Genomic DNA, 23,452 nt, shown 5'->3' on the forward strand with positions numbered 1-23,452 from the left:
ATCAATCAACACCTGCCCTGTCTTCCTATTAGGACAGATGGATCTAGATTAATTAAAATGAAAGGGACTGCAATGCCCAGCTATAAATTACAGTGGTCCAAGGCTAGGGACAAAGTGATCATCTCTGTGAGAATGATTATTTCCCTGTATTGATCTACAATGATTGATTACACAAAGTTTTGACAGGAGAACTTGGTGTATCTGATGTTTTTTAATGTAGGAAATCTTGATGACGTGGTATGTGTTTATGTTTCCTTGGGTCTTTAGGGAGGAGATAAATATTAATTCAATAAATTTTACTCTACTTAAAATGAGCCCACCTACCTACAGAAGATATTTAAAGGGGAACTTGTGCTAGAGGAAAATCATCAAACGTAGAGACACATCATTCATTGACATTATGGCAACAGTACTACACATCTGCCTAGGAACATTAGCCTTCTTGATGGCGATTTGCATAAGACCAATAAATGGGAGACCTTTTCTGCAAAATGGTGGGTATGGGTTTTTAAAGCTTTTTGGAGGTAATAAATTCATTTTACAATATCTTTTATGTCTGACATTTTGGAATGAACAGAAGAATTTGTAATTTGAGGTCTGAAGGTTACCATCTGACATTCAGTTGAAAATAGACTTGTATTTCAAATCGATTTATTTTAATGCTTGACTTTGGAATATGTTCCATGTTTCAGGAAGAACACATAATGTAAAGCAATGGAAGGTTTAAAATAATAGAAATATCTATCTATATATCATTTTGTGGTGTTACAGTAACGATAATCTTTTAAAGTTAAAATATAGTGCATTTTCTCATTTTCTGTATGGCACTTTGTCAATCTGCCCCTTTGACTAACAGTCCTGATATTTATCATGTGAATACAGTTCTTCTGGCAAACAATGATGTAATTTGATCATTTTATATCAGCACTTATGATGTACATATAATATAATATGATATGGTATTGCATCACCAATTTTCTAGACTTTTATTTAATGTATTATGATACATTAGCATTCCCTTCCATATATCTGTTCAGTATACTGTTCTTAAGATTTAAACACAAAACTGTTTTCATTGCAAAACTGTATTATTTTATCTTTGTTTGAAACATAATCCTTAGAGCTCCATGAATGTTTCAAAACAATTATAATGTCTTTAATGTACAGATAATTTTAAAACTTTCAAAAAACATCTGTTTCTTTTGTTTATAAAGTATTCAGCTTTGAGTTAAAATATAGTTTCAATATATTTTAATAAACCAGAATGGAAAGTGAAATTGTTAATATATGTTCTAGCAGTTCTAATTTTTAACTTAGTCTTCTACTCTTCATTAGTTTACTTTTTTGTTGTGTCTTTCTGAATGTTGAAAATAATATTTTCATTTAACTTATTTAACTTATTCAGAAAAGGAAATATTTCCTGGTGGCACCAATGAGGAATTTCAAGACAAGTTAATAACAGTGTTACTCCAAAAGATCCCTGGATTCAACAACCAAGTACTGGCCTCTGGTAAGAAAATACTAATTTTATTAAGGATGGTATGTTGTCATTTTAATTTGTCTTTTGCAGCCTCTGTGCTGGGAAATAGAGTGGTTATCATATTTCAATATGAAATTTGGACAAAAATATTACTTTAAATTAGTTCTTTTTTTATTTTGGCCTTTTTCAAATTAGAAATTGTATTCCCTAATCAAACATCATGTTACCCTGAAAAAAGCAGTCTGTATATAAGGGAACTGCTTGCTTAGAGGTCCCATATGTTCATAGACACTGAGCGATAATACTTCCAAAGTAGCAATATCAGAAACTGAAGCCTTAAATATTAGCTGAAAGCAATGCAGATTTGTACAGTAGTATTTAAATGAGATAAATATTAGATTTTTTCCCACAATAGACCACAGTAGTTGAGCATCTCTCTATAGTTTTATGCGCAAACTCAACTGCCATCTCTAAGAGCAGAAAATGTATGAGTTGAGTATGTGAAGGCTTCCCTGCATAATGCATTCCTTTTTTTTTTTTTGCATGAAACCCTCTATAACAACCCTCCCCCTCTCCAATTTGGGGGAAGCTGCCACCACACCTGATAGTTTTACACACACACACACACACACACACACATATATATATATATATATATATATATATATATATATATATATGCTAACTTTAAGAATGGTCAAACATAGACATGAGGAAAATCATCCTCTGAAAGCTCCATGTTCTAAAAAGCAGTACAAGTAAAAGTGTTACTATATTGACTTCATCTAAAGTATTGTGTTTATTGGAGTTTCAACATTTCCAGACTTCATCGATCCATCTGCTCTAAGTTATTGCTTTACTGGGTAACTGGTTCTCATTTATCATCTCATTATAACAGAACTTTCTTTAACAAATTGACTACCTTCCCAAAATGTAATCTCAGAGTTCTTGGATCAAACAATGTATTAAATTAAGTAGTAATATCTCTTCCTGCATGCAATGGGCATTTATATGCATTTAGACTACCTTAAGAAAACTTGTGCATGTATGTCTGTGTGTTTATATGTGCCACTGTATGCACACAAATGTATAGGCAATGTTAGGATTGTGATACATGAAATAACTTGTATTTTTACGTTTAGCAAATGACTTTCACCATTCATCACAAAAGAAGTTCCCCGATATTACAACAGGAGTATCACACAGATCCTGCCATATATTTATTTTATAAATGTTTTCTATGTTCTGTTTAGCTAAAGTTGTATTTCTAGTATACATTATTGGGCTACATTAATTGCTTAATCTGTGTCAGTTCACTGCTGTAGTTAGTTTGCAGAGAACTTCATAATAATCTGTGTAGTGAGGGATTAAATTTAAAGTTCTTTTTTTCTATTTTGAATACCTTTAGTCTTACACTCTGCTAGTCTGTCTTGGTCCAATCATTCCTAACTTAGTATCACTTGTAGCACTCTCCCCCAAAATTGGGTCTGGGACAACCTCAGTCATCAGTGGGTTTGGATGCTGATATAAAAACTGTTTGCCAGGGCTTTTTTATGCCCTGTCTGAGCTGCATTGTTGGTGTGTTCTGTGTATCACCGAACATAGCATCACTTTGAACATCCTCATTATCAAATTCCATGGCAGTCTGTCATGTGATCACAGCAAAGCAAAGGAAAGAAAAAAACAAAGGTCTGAGCATCTATTTTATCACAGCAAAGCCCCCATCACCAGGAGAGGGACAGATTGCAGGTACAAACCTCATTCCCACATCTGGAATGATTAAGTTAAGAACTGACGCTCTTAGCTACCCTTCTCCACGTGGCTCGTTAAGCACCCAAGCTGCTAATCAAACTCATGTTATTTGGGTTGCAGGCAGGGCTCCATACCTGTGTGACATGGAGACATTTATATGTGGAAGGGTAACACAAAAGGTGATTATCTGAACCTCAAGCCCCTGAGACTCAATTCTTTGACAATGCTGGTAATAAGAAACATTGTCAGGGAACAGTATATGCACTAAGTGCCATTTCTGGGTGTTTCCACCCTTTCCTTTTGTAGTGCAATATTAGAGTTAATTATATTAGTTACAGGGTTGTAGGGATGCAATGCCCCACATTGGTAGTTGCAGAGGAGCTTGTCCTCTGCCAAAAACATTGTTTTCAGGAAGATATTTTCAGCCATTTTTCTTTTGGTGTGTAGGGACTGAAGGGATTGTCATTTGTTCACTCATGGTCATTTGGAAGGGGCACTTCATTTATCTGATGTATTTCAATTCTTTGAGGTTCAAGTCATGATTTGTAAGTTTTATAGTTTATGCTCTTTTTTTATTAATTAGATTATCTTTAGTTTAGATAGTTAAAATATGGTCCATTTTGCCTGTTTAATGTTATTTTGTGATTTACTATCAGTTGCTTTATTGCTTTATTTTCATTCTAATAATAATTAAATTCATTTCTAAGGAGATGATTTAGGTTGCCATTGCAGGTTTTTGGGGTGTGTGTGTGTGTGTGTGTGTGTGTGTGTGTGTGTGTGTGTGTGTGTGTGTGTGTGTGTGCAATGCATTTGTTTATTTGTAGATTTTTGTTTAATTTTGTTTGTTAACTAGGATAGTCTAATTGAGTTCGTGAGAGCTCTTTTTTCAGGAAAGCCATAGGGAGAGAAGATCCATTTTTAGTAAAACACAATAAAATGCAAAAACAGTAGCATGTACTGTTATACAAGAATGCAGCAGCATTGAATATTTGATATATGTGATTTTTGTGATGCAGGTTTAAGGAACTGTGTATAAATGAAAAAATATATATGTATATATATATATATATATATATATATATATATATATATATATATGAGTTAGCATGTAGATTATGTTAGGCTTTTGTTAGACTGAGTTTAATAAATCGGACTATGAAGTGTGTTATTGTAAACATAAATGAAATACTTTGTTTCATAGAAGCATACCTCTCAGCTGTCAAGATTTTTCACAGAATGTTTGGATTTTCACTTCCTGTTTTTGGTCTGTTCCTCATAAAATGTGTGGTTTTCTGGCAAATCATTGGGGAATGAAGTCACTAAATAATGACATACATTTGAGTTTTAGTCTTCATATCCTCTGAAAAATGCATGCTAACACAAAACCTGATATACTAACAACTTTCTATGTTTATAACAGCAACATTTAAATATGTCCCTATTTTTAATTGGGCCTCCATCCTTCTTATTTTTGGTTTTGTCCAGATTTCTAGCTGGGAGATTGAGAGGTGTACATATAAAACTAAGTGAAAAACATGAAAAAGGCATAGAAATGAAAATAATGGAGTGAAATACAGTCATTAGTAGAATATAGATTGCATATTTAAAATTGTATAAGTAAGTTACATACATATAACAAGTGTTTTATAGTGTGAGTGTATAACTATTTGAAATGCTTTAAATTTTAAGTATTCAGCTTTTTACTTAGGCTGTAAGTGAAGCATGTGGACATTAATTGATAGAAGTTGTTGCTATGACAATTGATTTAATAATTAATAGAACCTGTAGAAGGCTTTTATTTTAAATAGATGATCAATGTGGGTGATGTTATGACAGTCTGAGGAAGCATGGTGGGTCTATGTGAAAGTGCTTACTGACCTACTTCGTTTTTTTCTCTGTGTGTTCTTTGTCAAAATTAAAGTTTTATCTAGCTGAAGCTGTGTTGCTGTATTTGTGGATATTTATTTCGATTTTTATGGACTAACACGAAGAGGCTTTATTCCTGACAGTGACATCTTTTTTTCATTAGTAGAATGAGATATTATGTTAGGAAATGTAGTTTTATTGGAAATAATGTTATATTAGGATACATAGTTGTATTATTTGTATTACTAGCATACCACAAAATATGTGTATTTTGCCTCTATTTAATAAAACAGTGATTCCATGGAGATGCTAAGAATAAGTACAAACTGAGATTGAGAAATCATATCACCACCAGTAATATGTTGGTAGCAATGTGGTGCTCTACAGTATGGTATATGATTTAGAGACATGATTAAGTCAAATGATTCACAGAAATTATTGAGTCACATGACTGAGGGACATGACAAAGCCACATGGGAAAATAGCTCAATAGCAGTACATTGTCATCTCTCTGAATCAAACATTATGCAGTTACAAGTAACTGCACTACAGTTCCCCCACCAATCCACACTACATAGTTACACAAGCAACACAAACATGCACAAACCACACACAAACTAACTTTCATCACTATCAGAAGTTTTAGAATTGACTCAGACCATATTTCTTGTGTAATCGTGTTTCATAGTTTGGCTATGACCACAGAGAAGATGGAGTCTATAATGGTTACTGGATTACCTGTTCAGTAGCTGGTTCTGATTTGTTGATTGTAATGGACTAGTTAGTTTGATTCTTTGAATCATGTTTCATAATGAGAGGACATTTATTTGGTTTGCATAGAATGTTGTGAATTATTTTGAATTGAGAAAGTGTTAAATAATTTTGCAGTTCTAAACAATTTTGCGGTTTCAGACAGTTTAACTTTTCAAAAGCAGTACAGTTATGAATTCTCTGTAATCTTTGCTGCAATGTTTGGTATCTTTTTGTGCGCTTTTTCTAATTTGTTTTGAATGATTGTTCCACTTGGTGTTGTATGAGTTTTCCAATTTGTGTGAGTCTTCTTGATGCTGGATAGAACTGATAGAGCATATAGCAGACTAGAGATTAACAGTGAAGAGTCAGTTGCTTTCACTGTTTGTTGTATTAGGAATGATTTTGATGTATATTACATAATCTATGTGATATTTAAATGCTAAGTTATTATCTATGACTACTGATACTGTTGATAACATTCTATGTTTCTATTGTCTGTGAGATTATTTTGAAAACTGTAGAGTATATTTTGGGATTATCACGTTCAAATATGAGAAAATTTGCTTTTTAGTATTTTAATGTAGAATAGACTGTGCAATCCATATTTCTAAATTATGGAGTGTTGGCTGTGTGGTGGGTTGAAGTTAGGGTAGTTGTGGCTGAGCAGATAATTTTTGACTCATCTGCATATTATGCTAATGATACTTTTTTCTGAATATCATTTGTGAATCTAAATATAGATCCTTGTGAAATATCTACTATGATTGGTTAATGTAAAGAGCAGGTGTTCTGCCAAAGGACACATTTGGTTTTGTTTCGAAGGTAGCTATTAAACCAGCATATACTTTACTTACTTATATCTAGAATAATTAGAGGTAATTGATGTGAGGTGGTGTCAAGTGGCTTCTACAGCTTATGATGGCATAAACTGGAGTGCGAAAAAGCTCCCATCCTGATTGTAAATGCAATACTGACATTCACTTCTAAATGTCAACAAAAATCCGAAGACGAATCAACATCTGTCGATAGTACCTCCTAATACTGTGCACCCAGAGTGCTGCCCCTAACCTCAGTCTAGCATTGCCTCTATTTTATAATATGTATTTATTAAAAATATGTGTTAATTTATGTTTTGAAGGACTGTTTAAAGTGGAATTAAGTGTCTTGGGTGCTGTCATTGACTGTGCCTAGTGAATGCTCTGTATAAACCTTTTGTTTATCTTTTAGTGTACATATGGAGATCATAGATACAGTTTTAGTGGGTTTATAGAACACAAAGAATATAGTTAAACAGTTTATCATGCAGCAAGAGTCTAGATAGATATATAATGATAATGCACCAGGGAGAAAGATAAATAAAAAATAGCTACACTATGTTCCAGATACTGACATCCATTGTCTTAGTTCTGTTGTTAGGATAACTATCAAACAAATTATATAGCTATGTATATTCACACATGTCTACAGATATACATACATATGTACAGTTTTTATTTTACATGCACCCAAAAATACACTTGCACACACACAGTCACTTTCACTTTCTCACAGCAGAAATAAAGAGGAAGCCAAAAACAAATGTCATACATTACTTCTGACTGTCTTCAGAGGCTGTTTACACAAGGCTCAATATCTGCCTGTTGAATTATCCTTTAACCAAGATGTCTGTTGTTGGAATACTTTATCACGGAGTTTACAGCATAAATGTTTAGCTGAATGACTATTTATAAAATTAAAGAAATTATCAAGCAAATATTTAAAAAAAAACAGTCCCACATATTTTATTATATTTACATTATTTTCTTTCTTTCAGATCTGGAACTGGCAAATAAATTTGCAGAAATAGTACAGGTGAGAAATATTTTCTGTCTCTTTTAACTTCATTCATTTAGTGAAACATCACCTTTCATCATGTCCTACATTTAGTGAAGCATACTCAAAGCATTTTTCCTCTGAAACTGCCTTTCTATTATCTGTTAATGTAAACTGGTGGCCTGGTTATTACACATTTTACTGGCAAAGTACCTTATAGCCTAATATAATCAAATGAGCACTTACCTTACTTCATTTTTGCAAACTCACATTTGTCAATTAAAAAAGATGCTTTGAAATTAATTCAGAAACACATTATGGCTTATGTGAAAATCACACAAGGCTGTCAGTTGCAAACTGCCAAATGCTACCAATTTAAAAAGCATATGGGATACTTAATTTCAAGCGAAAAACTTGCTCTGGATTTCTGACTGTGGCCATATGGTTGAAAAACATCAACTATAGACAAACATTCCTACTACATAGGTGACTCTATAGTCAGGCACACTGATGTCCCACTCACCAGGCTGAACAAGGAAAAAATTACAGTCAGCTGCCTGTTGGGTGCCAGGATCCGTCACATAATGCATGCACTCAAGTCACTCCACAACAAGTACAAATACGACTCTGTCATTGTCCATTTTGGAGTGAATGACTTGAGACATACCTCACTGGACTACATGAAAAGGGACATGGAAGAACTCTCGGATCATGTGGCCCCAGCAGGTATGACCCTAGCCCTGAGTAGCATCCTGCCTTCGCCCAGAATGATACCACAGTATAAGGACAAAATGATTGACTTCAACAATTGGCTAAGCTTCTGGTGTCATTCAAAGGAGATCCAATATCTGTCTGCCTGGGACAACATGATCAAAAAACCACGATGCTTTGCCAGAGATGGTCTGCACCTGTCACCCCTGGGATTCAGGTTACTGGCTAAACTCCTCACCACCCCTATAGTGCCTTTTTTAGGAAAGGTTCAAAGGACAAAACCACCACCGTAACAGATACAAGCATGCAAAATCTGAAGGTAATGCTACTCAATGCTAGAAGTCTAAACCTCAAAATGCACCCTCTCGAGGCACTCCTAAAAATGGAGAACATCGATATCTGTGCAGTAACTGAGACCTGGTTCAAGGCACAAGAGAGCACCCCTGCAATACCAGGCTACAACTCTTACCACACTTATTGGCCACCAAACTAAGACCGAAACACTAAAGGTGGGGGAGTATCCATATTCACCAAGAATATTCACACCTCCAGGCTAGTTGCCCAACACAATGCATCTGAAATTCTCCAGTTTTTTTCATCCCGGGATTTTCCTCTTTTCTGCAACTAACACTAGGTAAGACTGCAATCCAAATTGTAGCTTGCTACAGATCCCACACCATGTCCCAAGATTCTCACTGCACCTTTCTAAACATACTGGAAAATATTAAGATACAACCAACACCCTAATACTGAGTGATTTCAACTACCCTGCCATTAACTGGGAAAACTACTCAGGTACCAACACCTTTTCCCAACGGTTCTTGGAAATTCCAATGCCGTGGATCAAATAATCCATTGTCCCACCAGGGGCTCCAATATCCTAGACCTTACCAACATGGGAGATAGATGCTCCACACCAGTGGTCACCCCTTCATTGGTCAGGTCTGACCATAAGCAAATCTCCCTTGACATCCACATCCCACACCCAACCCCCAGTAAGGAAACCTCCGAAAAAACTTCTCCAAAGTCAACTTCATTCTACTCAAGTCAGAAGTGGCAAACTTCATGACACTCATGCAGATGGGAGCTGAAAGTTCGACTGCTGAATCCTACACTAAGGCACTGTACGAGCACATCCACTCGTGCATGAATCATGCCATCCCAAATAGAACCAAGATGCTCTACTCAAAAAAAAGGAAGCCAATCTGGTGGTCCCCTGCCATAAACAAACTATACAACAGAAGAAAGAAACTGTTGCAGAAAAGAGGAAAATCCCAGGATGAAAAAAACTCCCTTACCAGCCCCAGTAAGAAGCTAAAATCCCTCATAAAATCCTCCAAAGCTAGTTACGAAAATAAAATTGCCAAAAATTCCAAAGACAACCACAAGGTATTCTATAGTTATGTCAAGAATCTAAATGGCAATGCTCAGATATGCTCTGAGCTACAACAGAATGGCATTAAATATACTGATCCCAAGGTTATTGCCAATATCCTGGCAGATCGATTTAGTGCCAACTTCAACCACCTCTCACCCCCTAAAGGGCCCATCTCAGTACTAAAAGTTTGCCAAACTCCAGTAATAATGGCCACACAGGTAGAAACCACACTCTCCAAAGCTAAGAATACAGCATCCATGGGACCAGATGACATCCCGGGCTGTGTACCACATGAACTACAAAATGAACTGGCACCTCACCTAAGTGTCATGTTTAATCATAGCCTCACCTCAGGCTTTGTGCCCACTGAGTGGTGCACAGCTACAGTTATCCCACTCCACAAGGGGGGATCCACCTTAGATCTTGGGAACTACCGTCCCATCAGTCTGACGAGCCTGATCTGCAAGGGCATGGAATGCATTATCATGGAACTTATAAACAAAGACATTGGCAACCTTCAAACACTGGACCTTACCCAGTTTGGGTTCGTGAAGGACCGATCTTGTCTCCTGAACCTGATTGACTTCTTTGAATCAGTCTCCAAAGCTGTGGATGATAGTAAGGTGGCCCACACAGCCTATCTGGACCTCGCCATGGTCTTCGACACCATCCCCCACCCTGGAATCAGATAAACTTACTAAGCTGGGCATAAATCCCTACATCACTCAATGGGTTGCCAACTGGCTTACTGACAGAACCCAGACGGTAAAAGTAGCTGACTCCAAATCCAGCTCCAGACAAGTGACAAGTGGAGTACCTCAGGGTACAGTCCAGGGACCGCTCTTGTTTGGCATCTACTTATCTGAAGTACAGGCCAACACTAAGGGACTCTGGCTAACAAAGTTTGCAGATGACTGCAAACTGGGAGCCATTATTGAATCCCCAAATGATGTGGATATTCTACAAAAGGGCCTTACAGAAGCAGATGCTTGGTGCCAGAGCCATGGGCTCAAGCTTAATGCCAAGAAATGTATAGTTATCCCCTTTGGGAAAAAATATGTACCCATGAATTACCACATAGGTGGCAGTACACTAAACACCGAAAGTGTGATGAGAAACTTAGGGACACAGGTGGACAGTGGTCTCACCTTCGATAACCACATTGCCATAACAGTCAGGAAATCCTTCTATGTGGCACACCTCATCACTATGGGCTTTTCATCCAGAAAAAAGGAGGTCATTGTCCCACTGTACTCATCCCTCATTAGATCCATTATCGAGTACAATGCCCCATTTGGTATGTACCTCACAAGACATCTGCAACAGCTGGAAAGGCCACAGAAATACCTCACTAAAAGAATCACAGGCCTAAAGCAGATGCCCTATACTGACCATCTAAAAAAATTCCAGCTATACTCTGTGGCATATCGTCTACTCGGAGGTGATCTCTGCTTAACATACAAGGCCATGTCAAACCCTGAGCTGTTGGACATGCTCCACTTAAAGAAATCCCAATCCCTTAGAGACACATGCTCCAGGGATCTAAACCTTGTCATCACAATGAACAAAACATGCTGGAGGGATAGGTTCCTCACCCAGAGACTCCCCATACTCTGGAATAGACTGCCCATACATGTCAAGCAGAGTGCCTCCTTAGCCCTCTTCAAAAGGAACCTTGACGACTGGACGGGAGATAGGAAATTCACCCCAGGGATCATGTCAGTCACTCTGCTAGACAGGGGTCCAGGGAAATAAATATTGTGGGAAGAAATATCCAAGGAATTGTTATGGCTAGGCTTGTATAGGCCCTAGGGACGATAGCCTACTAACAAACTATGAACCTATGTATGAACATATTTCATATAAGATAACAGCTACGCATAAAAACTAAAGCTTACAAAACACCCACCTATCAACACACACAAGAGAGGGATTCTTCATCTGTGCTTTTAATGGTAACTTTTCCAAGGGTAATTACTGTCTACTCACATCAGGTACTTAGTGTATTCATTATCTGTTTTTTTCATCTTTACTGTTTGCTCACATCCTTGAAGTTCCTTCCTTTGTCTACTATGTAACATAGAGTAAAAGTATTTACTGATACTCAGACAGCTGTCACCTGCTGCTTATAAGGGCCCTGATTCATAAGTAAGTCCTTGAATCTCACCATGCTTGATGTAGGGGTCCACTGTTTTATTCACTAGTAAGCCCCTGAACCTCTTCACACCTGATGTAGGTTCCACTCTTTATTCACTTGTAAGTACCTGCACATCACTACACCTGGTGAGACATGAGCAATTTGTTATTTATCCATTGGACCACCTTTGTACATAAGCAGCATGTGTGTCATACTTTATTTCATAGGTATGAAAACCATGTCTGAGGAGGCATCAATCAGGTCTGACATCCTCTATAATATTTGTTTGTTAGTTATGAAAGGTAAGACAGTTATCTACAATTGCAGTGCCTCCCTTTTTTGCATTGTCTGTCACATCAAATTATATTGTAACAAGGAGATAGAATTGTAGATGCTTTAATATGGAGATTTAGCCATGTTTCACGAAGGAGTAATATCTGGTGAGTATCAAAGAAAGTATTGAAGGTCTATACTGTTGGTTAGAGTACTATGAATCTTAATGGAGGTATGGAGAAGTTTTGTGGGTGTACAGGAGTTAGGGAAAGGGAAGGGTAGAATGGATGAGGGTGAGTGGCCAGGGTTTAGATGAATGTCATCACAATGAGTGATTTTTAGATGAGTGGATTGGGTTTAGTTGTTTTTTTTAAAAGTATATGAATTTATTCCAGCTTATATCAAAGAGAGCTAGATGGTTAACAGTTTTGTATCTGAAAAAGTTAATAGCTTGGACATTAAAAATTTTGAGGAATAAGGTACAAAAGAAGGTTTAACCTGAGTAGAAGTAGGGTGTATGGTAGTGTGTAGGTGAGAATAAAATGAGAGGGTACTATGGTAAGTTGTGAGATGATAGAAGATCAACAGTAGAGATGTGAAGATGCACCAGGATAATATAGTAGATATAGAGGAGTATGGAGTAGTTAAAGGAAGACTGAAGTTGAATAAAAAGGAAAAGATGTTTAAGGAGAAGGGAGACATCTAAGGAGGAAAGATGAGAATGAAATGTGTTTGCTGGAGATTCCATGCAAAGTGATCTCTTACTAAGGTGATGGAGAAAGGTAAGATTTTAATAGAGAATAGTCAGTTAGAAGAATGTAGAATATTCCATGGTGTAGTAGGGTGAAACTGTGAACTAGAGGAAGTATTAGTAAAAGAATGATTATGTGCATGATGAGTGTAATACATGATTTGTAGGTATTATGTTTAAAGTCAATATTATAAAAGGAAGGGAATACTGAAGAAGGATTTGCTAAGGATGGTGATGTTAATATTGTACAAGGGGAAAAAGAAGAATAAAAAGTACAGGTGTAATGTTAGAACAAATAGAGAAGGATAAATTAAATTAACAGTAGTAGAGAACAATAACTGTGGAGATAAGGTGTGGAGATAAGGTGACGTAATGTTGTAAAGGGTTTGGGTTAATGTTATTGGATAAATTGGTAAAGGAGGTGATAGGAATGAAGAAGGGGAAGGGATGTGTGCCATATAACTTCAGATAAGGAGGGGTTGGGTGTGTGGGAACTGGGGGAAGGTTAGGGGAGCATAGTGAGCCTGAGTGAAGCAAGGGTGAATGGAGCAGGTTGGAACCCCTCAAAGATGGAGGTATTGGCCTAAAAAAAACAATCAGTAACAAGGGTGGTAAGGGAAGGTTTAAACAGAATTATCAGTCCTTTTTCTAATATAATGTGAGTAACTCAACAGGACAGTAGAGCAGAGAAAGTTAAAAACATTGCTCACAGTTAAGAAAGCTTTACATTAAAGCCAAGGCAAGGTGGTCATGTATAGCAAAGCCATACATATCACGCTATAATGGCTTTAACAAGCTTGAAGTACATTAACATGTGAAGTGTCCTTTTCTTTTCTAGCGCTGGCTGCAAGCTAAGTTGTACAGATGGGTTTAGCAGCTTATCTAGTGGCACCCAAAAGTGACAGTCTATATACTGTCTGCGCTGCACATTATATTTTGCAGGCTGCAAATTCTCCTAGTGGAAAATAAATAATTTTATGCAGAATGATTCAGAAAGACAGGGAAGCCAAGGTTACATCTATAATTCTGCCTGCTTGTCTGTCTGTGAGAGACTGTGTGTGTGAGTATCTGCATGTGTGTATGTGTCTCTGTCTATATGTCTGTCTATTTGACTGTTTGCCTGTGAGAGACTGCATGTATATGAACATTATGATGTGTGTGGATCTGTCTGTCTATATGTCTGCCTGTGAGAGCCTTTGTTTATGTGAGCATCTGTGTGTGTGTGTGTGTGTGTGTGTGTGTGTGTGTGTGTGTGTGTGTGTGTCTGTCTGTCTGTCTGTCCATAGGTCTGCCTGCTTGACTGCCTGTGAGAGGCTGTGTATACTTGAGTGTGTGTGTGTGTGTGTGTGTGTGTGTGTGTGTGTGTGTGTGTGTGTGTGTGTGTGTGTGTGCGCGTGTGTGTGTGTCTCTGTCTATATGTCTGCTTGCCTGACTTTCTGCTTGTGAGAGGCTGTATATGTGAGTATCTGCGTGTATGTGTGTCTTTGTCCTTTAAGACAGAAAGAAATATTTGGCATTGTAGTAATTACAGCAGTCATGGGTAGAGGGCAAACAGTGACTGTCCAAATTAAATACCTGCACATTTTTTTTTTTTTTTAAGAAAATATATGGGATAGCTATTTCCATACTACCTCACTCACATTTCTTTTTTTTTTTTTGTTCTTTTCCTTTCCTTGTCTTTCCCATTTCACCACTTTTCTACTTACTTTTACATACTACAATCACAAAAAAAAAAAAAAATCACAACAAAAACCCAAAAAGTAACAGAAAAATTACACACACACACACACACACACACACACACACACACACACACACACACACACACACACACACACAATTTGTTTTGTTTTGTGTCCCAGCTACAATACCTTTCCTATGTCTGCAATGAGCCACTTAGGTTTATAGGTTCATAGGTTGGTACTAGGCTATTGGCCCTAGGGACTATAGAACCCTAGCCATAACAATTCCCTGGCTATTTCTTCCCACACTATTTACTTCCCTGGACCCCTGTCTAGCAGGATGACTGACGTGATCCCTGGGGTGAATTTCCTTTCTCCCATCCAATCATCAAGGTTCCTGTTGAAGAGGGCCAAAGAGGTGCTCTGCTTGACATGTATGAGCTGTCTATTCCAGAGTCTGGGGTGTCTCTGGGTCTGGAACCTATCCCTCCAGCATGTTTTGTTTATTGTGATGACAAGGTTTAAATCCCTGGAGCGTGTGGATCTAAGGGATTGGGATTTCTTTAAGTGTAGCATGTCCATCAGCTCTCGGTTTGACATGGCCTTGTATGTTAAGCAGAGATTGCCTTGGAGTAGATGATATGCGACAGAGTATAGCTGGAGTTTTTTAAGGAGGTCAGCATAGGGCGTTTGCTTTAGGCCTGTGACTCTTTTAGTGAGGTATTTCTGTGGCCTTTCCAGTTGTTACAGATGTCTTGAGAGGTACTTACCAAATGGGGCGTTGTGTTCTATAATGGGTCTAATGAGGGATGAGTACAGTGGGACAATTAGACTTTGTGCTAATGCGTCTGCTTTTCTAAATCCTGGACAGCTATCTGGTTGTTTCACAGATGCCATTTCTGAATACGAGAAACATTGCCAGTGGTGTAGCCATAGGGGTCAGTGTTGGATCGTCTCTTATTTGGCATCTATTTCTTAGACCTTCAGGCCAACATTCCTGGCCTATGGTTATCTAAGTTTGCAGAAGACTAAACTGAGAATTGTTATTCAATATCCCAGGGCCTCACAATTAATCCAGTATAGGTCAGCTAATGTTAAAAAACTGTGCAAGGACAATAGTCTTAAATTAAATATAAAAAATGTAGTGTAGTTAAGTTTGGTAAACAAAACATTTTCTCACACCATAATAAGTGACTCATCTTCCAATCAGATACTTTCATAAGAAATCTAGCCACTCTTCTTAATAATTACTTATCTTTTCAACATCGTGTTCCCACAGTAGTTAGGAAAATGTTCCATCTGGCTCATTTAAATTTAAAGGCATCTCCTTTAGATCAAATTAAGTCTTCATTTTCCTTTACTCTGACTGACTCCTCCAAACCCTTACTTTTGGCATCTGTCGGTCTTGCAATGCAAAACTTGAATTGACAGACTCAAACAATCCTAACTCAGATGAGCCTGTGTTGCTTAACATTGTAAGCCTGCCTTGACCCATTCCATGACTGTTCACCTAATCACTGGCAGGCCTTATTAATGTGTCATCTCAGGCAGCCTTCCTACCCCCCCCCCCCAGGGTAAGAGAGTTGAAATTGATCACTTGAGCCCAGCCTCCCCCATTTGAACTCTCCAGTCCCCATGCAGGTAATAAAACATGGGCTGCCTGGGTAGTGGTCAGGTCTTCATCCCTCTATGCCTCAGGTCAAGGCACTCCCATTTATTTCTTTGATACAGGCAATGTCCTCTTACCTCTCCTGTAAAACTGCTTACAACCACCCTGCCTTCCCTCTCAATCACCTGCATTGTAAAGTTGAAGCAACACTATTTAGCCATGCTCTAATTCACATTTTATTGTTTCTTTGCTAAGTTCTGCAGCTGTCTTCTATCTACTGCCTGCATACATAATTGCATTTTTTAAATTCTGTGCCAGACCCTCCTTCTTCAAACCTATTTTATAATTCTGATCATTGTGAAACATGTTTCCAGCTTTGTGCTAAATGTCACCGTGACTGAGTCCAGCTTCACTCAGATCTTGTCTTTCCTTTCCCACTTGCCAATACTTGCAAAGTGAGCCGAGGGATACATGTATGGATTCCACTTAGCTGAGTCTTCAGTTACCAAAATTGTCTTCTCTGTCTGCACACTAACCTTATTCGTTCTGCCTCTGCAGCTGTTCCAGTAGCCATACTGGGCATGACAGAACCAATTTATTTGTGTATGAGAACTTTTTCCAGGAGGTTCTTGCTGGGGTAGCTGGGGTAAGACTTCTGTTGCCTGGGTTGAAAGGCAATTCTTCAATCTTCTTCTATGGATGTTGCTAGGAAAAAAAAAAAAAAAGGTTAGAAACATTTCACCCCAAGACACTATGTTTGTTAATGAAGATGAATGCCTTTCCTTAGCTGTTAATTGCAGATTTTGAATCCCGTGGAACAGTGTGAAAGTCTAAACATTAATCATAATCCCACAAATACTAAATTTGTTTTAACAAGAGGATTCTGATAATGAAAAGGACAACTTTTCCTCTGTATTTTCCATATAAGTAGCTAACTCAGAGAGGGGTGTTTCATCAGTTTCTTCAACAGAAGAGGTTACCTTTTCTGAGACTGTGTCTAGGATGAATGTGTTTTTGTGGTAACAAATGGGTGTCCCCCTCTTTAAGGAGCTGCTATAATATTTTACAAGTGAATATGCCACATATTACACCTACTCCTCCTATTATGCCAGGCTTGGAAGATGTTTTGGATGCATCCTGCAATAATCCTGATAGTCAGTCTTCAGTCCCTAAAAAGGCAAATAGATTTAGCAAAGTTCTTCAGTCTGACTCAGCAGGTGTTCCTATTTCTTCTTCAGCTGCTAACAGATGGTAGAGTCTTTGACAAGTTTGGAAAGAGAATCTTATCCTCTACCAACAGCAAAAGAAAAAAAAAAAGAACTTCACTGTAGTTAGATAATCATGTTATTGGTTAGAGGTTCTGATCTACAGTTAGATTCACAACCCCTGCCAGCTCTTTCATTGAAGAGCGAAAAAAAAAAACAGCCATACTTCTACTGGCACACCACAAAGGTAGCCGCCTTGTCAGTTCTCTGCACTACCCCTTGGGTTATCTAAACCTCTAAGGTGTTTACAATATGTCTAGCTCTAGTGCTAGCTCATTACAGACTGCAGGACATTCACATCTTTCCTTTTTATTATTGCTTACTCATCTTTGCAGAGTCTTTTTCCAGGTGTAAGGAGTCCCTTTCATGTGTTGCAAATCTCCTTCTCAACCTGGGCTTTCAGATATATAGTCAAAAATCCTACTTAATTCCTTCTTACAAGATTGTGTTTTTAGGAGTCCTTCTCGATTCCTCCCTGCAAAAGGCAATTGTGACCTAGAAGAATGTCGATTTGTATATAGAAATCTTTCTGAACTTCTCAAATCAGTCTCAGGCTTACGTCAGAGAGTATCCCAGGTCTCTGGGGTTTGTGGCGTCCATGATTCTCTTCATTCCTGTTTCCAGGTTGCACTTGAGAAAAATCAAATAATACTTAAAATTATGTGGACCCAACATTATCATCCTCTCAAATTTCAGATTCCAGTTTTTCGGTTTTATAAAGAGATAACTGCTGTGGTGGAGGCAACAAATAACTCCAAGTCCAGGTCTCCCATTCTTTCTTCCAGCCCCAGCTCAATCTGTGACAACAGATATTTCAGATTTTGCTTGGGGGTGATTTTATTTATTTGTATTTCCTGACAATGGAGGAACACTGATCTCCATTGACCTATTTTAGACTCAGCCCAGGTGCTGTGTCTGATTAAATGACTTGCTGTGAGTCACAGTCACACAGTTAAGCAATGGAGGCTAAGGGAATCAAACACAGGACCTCTGGTCCACGGTTTTAATGGAAATAAAAATGCAGGGTCTTTGAAATAAAACAGACATATCAAAGCACATTAATTTCAAAGAGATGTTATCTGTTATTCATACTATAGAATTTCTTCATCATCAGCATGTCACTGGGACCTCTTCAGGTGATTATAGACATTACCACAATGATGTGGTATATAAACAAACAGGGGGACACCAGATCTTACCCTCTGTGTAGGCTGGCTATAGTAGCTTGGGAGGTCACTCCACAGCATTGTTTAACCATCTAATCTTTCCACTTTCAAAGCAAAACACAGTTGCAAACAAGTTGAGAAGACCAGGACAGACACTCATAAATGGAAATTGAATGAGGGGTCTTCTAGGAATTCACCCATTTATGGGGAATGCTAAAAAAAAGATATGTTTGCCTGTTTTCAAAACAGACAACTAAACAAATTCTGCACCAAGACTCCTTCTAGGCAACCCTGAAAAACAAATGCTTTTTCATTCCCATGGTCGGGAATGTTCCTTTATGCATTTCTGCCCTTTCCAGTGATATCTGGGGTCATTATAAAGATTCAGAAGAACTCTTCAAAAATTATTGTGGTGCATCTCTTTTGGCCCAGGCAACAGTGGTTCTGCCTTCTTATGGAATTTAGCCAAAAGCAATTACCATAAGCTTCCACGCAGGCAATATCTACTTATGCAAGACAGGGAAGTATTATACAAACAGTATTATCTCAAACAAGTAACAAGTGATTGACTGGATGATTAAATTTTTGTATTCTTTAGACACCTCCTTCATGTGGATGTGCAACATATACTGAAATAAGAAAGAAAACCTGCTTCTAGGAAATCTTAAGTTAGCAAGTGAAAAAGATTTTCTAGTTGACGCCATGCCTATAACGAGGGCCCGATCAAGGATTATACACTACTGGTTCTTAAATATTTGTGTGAGTTACTAACATCTGGCCTGTCTTGTTTCTCTTTTAATGTTCATTTTTGCCCATTTCATTGTATGCCTATAGATCCCCCTTTCTTCTCTTAGGTCAATCAGTTCTTGAAGGAGGGCTTTGCAAATAAGACCAACTAGAAAAGAGGGGACTCCTTGGGGTCTTAGTTTTGCGCTGGAAAAGTTAACTGTCTCCCTTTGAACCAGCTTATCTGGATCACTTATGGTACACAACTTGGAATACTGTGTTTCTTATTGCACCTACTTCTGCAAGAGTTGCAAGCTCTCATGTTGGATAAACCCTATTTGATTTTTTATAGATATTGGGTTAATCTAAGAATAAATCTGTCATTCACACCAAGTCTAATTTCAGAATTTACATTGAATCAAGCCATCAGTCTTTCTCTTTTTTTTTATCCAGATCCTAAAAATCAAGGAGTAAGGATTCTTCATACTTTGGACTTGCACAGGCAACTCAAGTATTATCTTGACAAAAAAAGTCCTTTAGGAAATCGGAGTAGCTATTTATCTTCTATGATGGGTCAAAGAAAAGACAACCGTTTTCGAAACAGACTATGTCAAGATAGTTGTCTTTTGCTGTTGGTTTTTGTTTCTGCCACTATAACAAATATATTCCAGGCAGAATCTCCTTCAATGGCATATTGGAAAGGGGTGGACTCTAGAAACATCTTAGTGACAGCTACTTGGTTCTCGGTATATACTTTTAGAAATCATGATAAACTTAGTTAAAATAGATAAAGTGAGTATAAATTATACTTATCATAATAGTAGATGTTCAGATTTCTCACTTCTGCATTATACGCACCCTCCTTCTGTCCTCCTTTTTCTGTATATATAGTTACTTTTTTGAGTTAAGTTATATATTTCAAACTTTTAGATTTCAGAATGGTCAGCTCTCTCCCATTTGGAGGGGGAGGGGGGGGCAAGAAAGTGCTCAAGAAATCCATACACAGGTTGCTGTTCTCTGCCTTTGGGTCTCGAGACAGAACAGCCTGGGCGCATGTATAGAACGGAGCAGGAGGAGACTTTTGAAGACTGGCCATCCATTATATCCTGGGCAGGATATAGTCCAAATAGCTTTAGGTTATTGCAGCAGTGAGGAATTTGAACATCTGCTGTTATAGTAAGTGCAACTTTCACAACTGTACTTTCTTAAACAGAAAAATAAATGCCTGGATTATGTACTTAATCATTGTTTATCAACCAGTGATTAGTTAGCAGAATTCTTCACAGTGTGCAACAATTTAGCACTTGTTTTCTTTTTCTCTTTCTCTCTTTTTATCTTTTTGTAATTTATATGGGTACTCCCTTTATTCTATGATAGGAATGTGTTCTCTTACAGGTTGGTGAAATTATTTTGCCCATGGTCCTATTGATTTTCGTATTGGGTCAGAAAAATCATTTCAGGCTACACCATTTTGTTACGTAACAATCACAAAGAAAAATGTTGACACAGTTGTTATTTTAGTATTATAATAAACAAACATTTCTTAGCAAATCAGCCTTATAGTGTTTCATTTGGAAGCTGTGGTCTTCAGTTTGTAAATCAATTTTTGCTGCCAGATAGGCAGGAAGGATGTAAGCAAAACTGTAGTGCATCATCTTCAACTGATATTTCATTAATTGTCCAAGATATGAATTGATCAAGCTGTAGCATTTTATCTGTAATGTGTAGTGAGGAATATGTTTCAAGCATTCATTCACTGTGTTGGTCAGGGTTATGTCTTTGCGGTGCTGCACTGAGTCATACTTTCCCATACATGTTTATTAAGTCAGAATATGATTTTTTTCTTAACAGATGGAAAGGATAAAGGAACAGCTCTGGGATGGGAAAGATTCTGAGATTTCTAATACAGTAGAGAATGTTATACCTTCTAACCCTGAAAAAAGAGGTAAGCACAAAGTGGATGTTTTACTTCAATAAGTGGAGAGTACAGATGTTAGACATGTTGTTTATGGCTGCTTAAAAGAGAAGTAATGTTTAGTGTTACACATTTAAGACACAGTTTTTTTATAAATGTGCTATGAGAAAAAATATAACCTGCGTGTTTCTTAATAACATTATGAAGTTTTGTAACAAAATCACTTAGTGTACCATTTAAGGTCACATGTATACTATCTATGCATATAGCCAATGATTTAAATGTCTTTTAGATGATCAGTACTACTGACTAATGTTGTCTTCTTGTGTGATTCCTCCCACTTCTTCTTCTTCTTCAAAATAAAATTAGCACATACAATTAAAGCTATGAGTTGTTAATGATCTGCTTCCTATAGTCCAAGGTTTTGATCCTTTCATCCTCCATTTGCCCACATTCATTGGTCTGCTATTGTAATACCACTACCTTACTACTTAATTGCAAGTCTTCAACTATTAAGTTGTATAAAACCTATAGCTTATTATTTATATCTTCATATTTTTGTTTATCCTAAGTATTTCACTCTGTAAAACTAACACATCATACCTAAAAGTGACGGCTGTGGTGATAAACATCATGCTACTTGCCAATGCGTACACACGTCTTTTTTATAGCTTACATTTTGTCATACTCACTCTTGCTATGTTATACTCTATAAATTTATGAGGATGCTCAATTGTTAACTTCTGGGTATTAGTGAAGCCTGATGCTTATATATTATTACTGTACATGTCTCTCTGTGTTTTTAATGTTTTATTTTTCTTTGTTTTTCTATTTTTCACTGTTTTTCTCAGGCCTAGTGGGGCTAATCTAGTGAAGAATATGTAACAATAACTAACTAACTTACTAACTAAAGACTATGTGTTGGTGACTTGATTATTTTGCTTGTAAGCCTGCAGTATTGAGGTCAGTTTCATCTATAGCTATAAGCCCAGGTGGTAGTACCTGTGCTGTTTGGGCTGTGTACTTTGTCACATGAATAAGTTTTGACTGTCTAATTCTAGTCAACTACTGACCTTCATTTCAAAAATGTGTCCAGGCACCTATAGTTTGGACTCTTGCTCGTTGTAAGTTGTTCTGGCCAGCCTAGGTAAGTTGGGACCATTTACCTATGATGTTATTGTTTCTTTGAGTTGTGAAGCTTTTCTAACACTTTAAAAGGTAAAATTTGTTCCCCAGTCTTGAAGGAATCTACTCTTGATCATATTTGTCTTGATAACTACTGTCCTATCTCTAGTTTTCTAACTGATGGTGTATTTATAGAGAAAGTGGTGAATAAACATGTTGATTCCATTACATGATAGCATGGAGTTTATAACCCATTGCTGTCTGCTTATTTGAATAAAACATGGCACTATGACTGTCCTAGCTAGTGTAGAAAAATTCTGTCAGGTGACATGGTATTCTGTGTTGGATCTCCCTTATCTCTCCTAGGCATTTGACATGGTTAGCCATATTGTTGTATTGAAGCATTGTTGGACAAAATGTAGGATTTCTGTTGCTATATTTGAATAGTTTACCCCCTATACCATTAGAAAGACTGAGAGGGCTATGTCTGAGATTACTTCTCCTTCTCCCTTCCTTCAGTTTGTTAGGACTTTTGTTGTCCATATACATGCTTCTGCTGAGTTATCCCCAGTTATATTCATTTTTTTTCTTGGGAATAACTATCTTTGAGTTTTCTCATGGCACATCTCAATGTAACTTTTGACTGTAGACCTCTCAAACTGTTTCTTCATTTGACACTGTGTCTTTAGGATATATTAATTTTGAGAGACGTTCCGGATTTCTTCTCAGCAACTTACCACCTTCAGTGTATACAGCAAGAATCTCAGTCATTTTGCCTGCTTTGCTGTGGACTCCCCCCGCCCCACACCCAATGCTGTCCCCCACTTTCAAAGAAGATGGACACCTCCATCTTTGATCAAAGTAGTAGTTTTGTCTAGAATGGTTTTCATGAACTCTCTTTAACTGAAGTTTTGCATTCAAGTTGAAGTAAAGATGCAGAGGGCAGTATCTTGCTGTTTAACCCATGACCCTTTAAAAATATGTGCTGGAAATGGAGACATGCCTTTCAATGCAGTATATCTATATTACAATAAAGCCTGATGCTCATCTA

At 37.4% G+C, this 23,452-nt stretch overlaps 1 protein-coding gene across 1 annotated transcript in view; it reads left to right on the top strand.

Annotated features, from left to right (window-relative positions):
• Positions 1-397: 397 nt before the first annotated feature.
• The window catches only part of UTS2B (urotensin 2B), a 59,332-nt gene continuing 36,277 nt past the window's right edge, over positions 398-23,452 (top strand). The window contains exons 1-4 of the mRNA XM_044070918.1: positions 398-494; positions 1,406-1,510; positions 7,665-7,702; positions 21,213-21,306. Of these exons, the coding sequence (XP_043926853.1) occupies positions 401-494; positions 1,406-1,510; positions 7,665-7,702; positions 21,213-21,306 (331 nt within the window). The 5' untranslated portion in view covers positions 398-400. The remainder of the gene's footprint in view (positions 495-1,405; positions 1,511-7,664; positions 7,703-21,212; positions 21,307-23,452) is intronic.

The sequence above is a fragment of the Protopterus annectens genome, chromosome 4.part1 (genome assembly GCF_019279795.1).
Source record: "Protopterus annectens isolate FY-2018-M chromosome 4.part1, PAN1.0, whole genome shotgun sequence".
Taxonomy (NCBI): domain Eukaryota; kingdom Metazoa; phylum Chordata; order Ceratodontiformes; family Protopteridae; genus Protopterus; species Protopterus annectens.